Source organism: Lineus longissimus, chromosome 9 (genome assembly GCF_910592395.1).
Source record: "Lineus longissimus chromosome 9, tnLinLong1.2, whole genome shotgun sequence".
Taxonomy (NCBI): Eukaryota; Metazoa; Nemertea; class Pilidiophora; order Heteronemertea; family Lineidae; genus Lineus; species Lineus longissimus.
In genome coordinates this window covers 3,150,745-3,155,818 of record NC_088316.1, presented here as the reverse complement: position 1 = coordinate 3,155,818, position 5,074 = coordinate 3,150,745, and the positions used below count along the sequence as shown (strand labels likewise).

At 41.7% G+C, this 5,074-nt stretch overlaps 1 protein-coding gene across 1 annotated transcript; it reads right to left on the bottom strand.

The window, feature by feature from the left end:
• Positions 1-673: 673 nt before the first annotated feature.
• Positions 674-4,775, bottom strand: LOC135493796 (FMRFamide receptor-like). Its single transcript, XM_064781372.1, has 2 exons — positions 4,284-4,775; positions 674-3,015 (listed from the first exon to the last, which is right to left on the bottom strand). Exons 1-2 carry the CDS (start codon positions 4,763-4,765, stop codon positions 2,331-2,333), a joined length of 1,167 nt encoding a protein of 388 aa, XP_064637442.1. The 5' UTR covers positions 4,766-4,775; the 3' UTR covers positions 674-2,330.
• Between the last annotated feature and the right edge of the window lie 299 nt (positions 4,776-5,074).

Here is a 5,074-nt window from a genome sequence, read left to right as displayed (position 1 = left end):
GCTCCATTCCAAACATCAAATACTATATTTTTTGAAAACACCATAAGTATACACACGTATTACTAAGATTCTCTGCATCATCCATATTCGAACGCTACGCCTGTCTATCACATCATGGGTACCAAGGGTCGACCAGTCATGGCCTCATGGCAAAATTGTCTTCATTACCTTTTAAAACAGTACATCCAGAATATTAGTGTTAAAGGGCGACGCCGTTCGTGTCATTGTACACGTATTTTCTCATGCCTCAAACATATCTCGTGTACCTTTCTAACACCAGGCGACGCCAATATCAATAGCAGTATTATAATGCATGTACGCGTTGTGCATATAAAGTTGATGTATCAAGTTACCGATCGTTGCATACATAAAACCAAACTACATAAACGGCGTATATAGGCCATCAACATTTGCCAGAAAAAGGTATACTCGGCCCTTCGATCGACTTCAGGTCAAGATACTTATAATGAGAAAGTAATCACCCCGATTAGCTATGCATGAGCGAAATCGCGTAGGAATAACATAATGTTGTCTTTGATCGGAGACCGTGGTAATGGCATCGCGATTTTGTATGCACCGAATTCCAATGACGAGACACTTTGCCTTGTATGCACCGAATTCAAATGACGGGACACTTTGCCTTGTAAGCACCGAATTCCAATGACGGGACACTTTGCCTTGTATGCACCGAATTCCAATGACGAGATACTTTGCCTTTTTTATCACCCCCCGCCCGCAGTACATTACCCAACCATTGGTGTCAGGTCGATCTTGACAGCCGAACGAAAAATGATTCGGTGCATCTCTTTATACCAGTAACTCTTTCGCTCAGCACCCAGCATTTACCGGGGTGATCAGGGCCTACCTCACTTAAAAATCCTTCAGTGATTCCAGCCTATGTCCGAATTCATATACTATATATAGAAACACATGCTTGGAGGATAGCACCGAATGCACTTAACAAAATAATATCCATGACAAGACCAGACAGGGCGATGTCCATAATGAATCTTTATCAGCACACAATAATCCTTCGTATTTCCTTTCGTTCGAAGTATTCCGGTATTAATAAGTCGATAATAAAAGCACTCCTTCGTCATAACAAACCGTCAGGGTTTTTTAACATGACGGTAAACACTCAGAACATACACCTGGAACATCCAACGAATTATCATACATTTTCGTTCAAATTCAAAATCCAAGGAATACGTATTTTCCAGACCATTTGCGAAGTGCATGATACCACGAATGTATAGCTTGTATACATGTAGGATGTACAGCCGAAGTCGCTGATTCAGTGCTATGCATCGGTAATGATACTCAGGAAAGCTTCTTTACAAATCACTGTGACTTTCAATTGCTTCAGTTGAGAGATATATTGCGGTATCCTGCCCACATGCTTCAGAGATTTAGACCCAAAAATATCGGATTAATTAGTCCTGCCGCAGATCCGTTTTTGCAAGAACGCAATATCAGAAGAACAGCTTTTTGGCTCATTATTCCGTGCTATCTGTTTTTTAATGACATGAACCGCACTGCCTAGCGGTTTCCCCAAGGCTGTGCACTGCTGCACGCGGCAAAAACCATCGACAGTTAGATCTAAATTCAGGTAATGTCTTGCAAAATGGTCGAACCGATCCTTGAATGATTTTAGACTGTAGTAGAGTGTTGACTATGGTATTCATGTTACATTTGTCGATATCTTCCTCTGTCAAACAGAAAAGCATTGTCTCCGCAGCACAATGAGAAGAAATTTTAAGTGTACTTAAACTTCAGGCTTTGCCAGTATTTTCCTGGATCATTCTCTCGAAAGACACAACTAAGAAAAGTTAATCTCAGATAGCAGCATGCAACACTGGTATCTAAAGAACACTTTTCTATTTTCTGTGCTGGGCACTCCAATTCAAACAAAAATACGAGAGAGATTTCATCACAACCGGGTGTTTTTCAACAATGTTTACAGGCACTTAATTCCATCATGACCAGATTTTCCGCAGCTGCATGGTCACAGCAGATCCGATGGCGTGCCCGTTGTACACTGAGTGTCCTATTACACACTAGTCATTCGACGGCCTCGGAAAGAAAGTGTGCATGGACTACATGTTGAATGTACGAAATATGTATAGAATCCGTCGACAGATGTTTATCCTGGGGCAACAATAAATATTCCTTCCACCGCACTCATTTTTTTAATGTGATTTTTCAATATAATTTTCAATAGTTGTGTAGCCACTATCACTTTTTTCTCTTATCTACATGAGTTTTTTTACCGTTACTCCCTCCCAGGCACTTTTCAAAACAAATCATATTTTTGTTGAAAAAACATGACATCAAGTTGGATATTCACACAGCTGTATAGCTGTTGTGCTAGCACTCTCGCACTCAGTTCGGTAATTCTTGCGAGAGTGCGAGTATGACATAATCGCCTTATACCTCCTGCCACAGATGTGTTGAAACGTCTCATTCAAATCACGACGAAATCTACCCCCGGTCGAAACGTATAGAAAGAAATTCACACTTGAGTTAAAGTTCATTAGCAGGATGGAGAGATAGTTCATGATATCAATGGAAAGTAGCGGGATGCAACAGTCGTAACGCCACTCCATCGCCAGGATCATATTGACAGACTGTATCACACCGGGAACAGCACATATCAGAAAAGTCGACGCAACAGCGATAAGTTTGACCGTCAAGCTCATGAACTCGCGAAAGTCTTCGTCATTGGTACGATTGCGTTCACTCCCCATTGCCCGTAACTGTCGTTTAGTGTCACGGATGTTTACTATCAACTTGATATTCAGCACGAATATTACTACAGCAGGTATGATTAGATTGATGGCATTACCTAGCGCAAACGTTCGATTCTTCGCTTTGATGTTGAAGACTTTAGAATCCACGAGTTTGAGGACGACGAACCATGTTAATCCGTAGAAGAACAGGAGAGCTATGAGCTTCCGTGTCGCACCGAAGGTGCAGAATCGTTGGGCGTGCAAAGGGTAGAACAAAGCTATGTACCTGTAAAACAGAAAAGGTACATTGTAACCATGGTCCCTGAATTTTGGACGTCCGTTTTCTCTTAAATTGGTGACATGAAAAACCAAAGGTCTTCATTTCTTCCTTTAATGATCCATGACGACTCAATGATGTGAAAGGTACATGTAGTAAATTAGGCTAAAGGTTAAGCCAGTAACTGTCAGCAATGACAATAAAGGCTGTTCCAAAAAGCTTCTTTCCTTTCATCTTTAAGTTAAGTATCCATTTTTATTGAAGAAAACCTCTGAAGACAACCTTAGAAGTCATTCGTTTTTAAAAATTACCTCCGGGTTTGTGCTCAGAGCTTTTCTGATCGAAAAGCGTGGACGTTTTCGCTCTAATTGGTTGGGTCAAGGATATTTCGACCGCACAACGCCTGTTTGAAGGTCGATTAGTTCTACATTTGGTCAGGTCGTTCATCTTCCAGTATAACAGCCTAAGGAAATCTGCCGTGCGACCCGAGAAATTTAAAACAACTACGTTGGATCGCTTTCATCATTATCATCGCAATAATTACCGGCGTCGACGTAACCTTATCGGATTTTTGCCGGAGGTATGAAGCCTGATAGGCTACTATTCACCGGTGTGGAATATTTCACTCGCCCTACGAGGAACCACGGCTTTTCGTCTCGCACGACAGCCGCTGTTTTTTCTCTACATGTACATGTATACTCATATGCTGTGTTGCGAAGAGCCAGGAATTTTAGTTCCTTGAAAGCCTCGCTAGTTCTCATCCAGAAATAGAATACTGCATGGGTTCTTCCTGGGATCGAACCAGGGCCCTATTGCGTTGCAGCCGGCAGTGCATTAGGTCGTGAGACCCCCGAAGTTTTTATTTCCTTGACACAAGATTATGCTACTAAAATTTTGAAAATTTGACAAACGTTTTCACGTTATTACGACAATCGCTTCAGTTTTTCTGAGAAGCAATGGACATTTTTTGTGAAGTGATTATATTTTTGCACTTAAGAACAAGATCTCTTTTTCAAGAACATCGTCACTAAACGGCTTGTTAGCGATACTATGCAAAGCGACTTTATAGCACTAATGAGAAAATAACATGAGTTAACAGCAGCAGTTGATTATCGGCTACCTGTAATTGCAAAGGCACAAGGTGTTTTTTCACTGGAAATTACAACAACTTGTAAAGGACCAAGGAGATTGTAGCATTTTCCGGTTCAGGTAGGAGTGATATAACAGAAAACATGAAATATAGAGCACGGGGAAAATTCAGTTTTAGAAAGTATTACCTGTCAACTGTAACAAGGACTATCATCCCGACTGCAAGGATCCGGACAGTCTGTGTAATCTGGGCAATCTGGCGGCCAACGCTGTTCGAATCCGCGTCCGCTATTGCCACAACGTAATTATCAAGTTCACAGCCTATTCCGAACCAGTGAATTATCATAACAGGTAATGCGAAAAATAAGGCGTTTAGAAGTAGGAATAAGGTATCCGCAACTGCTAACGCTTGGAGAAGGAAGATACTTGGGTTGTAGCGTTTATCACGAGACAGGATCCAAATTGAAAGAATATTAAATATTATTCCTGTGAATATCACTAAAGGTAGTGCAATCACCATTGTGACGATGTGTAATTCCCTCAACTCGATAGGCGGTAAATAGGCATGGTTCACGAATACGTTGAACAAAGCTTTCAGGTCCGTTTCGTTCTCTGAACAGTTTAAATATAATCCCGTTCGATTGAACTGTCTTGATAGCCTTTGCTCCATTGCGGGTTCGTCGCCGACTGCCTCCCGATGTTGAGTGACATGGGTGCGAGCCGTTAATGCGATGGAGGCGAGCCACTGCACTTGTCTGCAGCGCCTTACCATCACCTGCGGGGTCCTGGTGAAGCTTCCCAAACCATAGGCAAAATGTTTTACTCCCTATAACTTGACACATATGGTCACTTATGGGGAATCTTGATCAACGGGTATGAGAGTATGACGGGGATAGCTTGATCGCTCTGTGATATCCAAAATGCAAGCGTTTTATATACATTTTCGTCATGTCAAAAACGTGCGATATCTTGCTGAAGC

Excerpts from the sequence above, each read along its gene's own strand:
- LOC135493796 (XM_064781372.1), bottom strand. The coding sequence starts at position 4,765 with ATGGAGCAAAGGCTATCAAGACAGTTCAATCGAACGGGATTATATTTA. Across the intron at positions 3,016-4,283 it reads GTCCTTGTTACAGTTGACAG|GTACATAGCTTTGTTCTACC; the intron begins GTAATACTTTCT and ends TCTGTTTTACAG.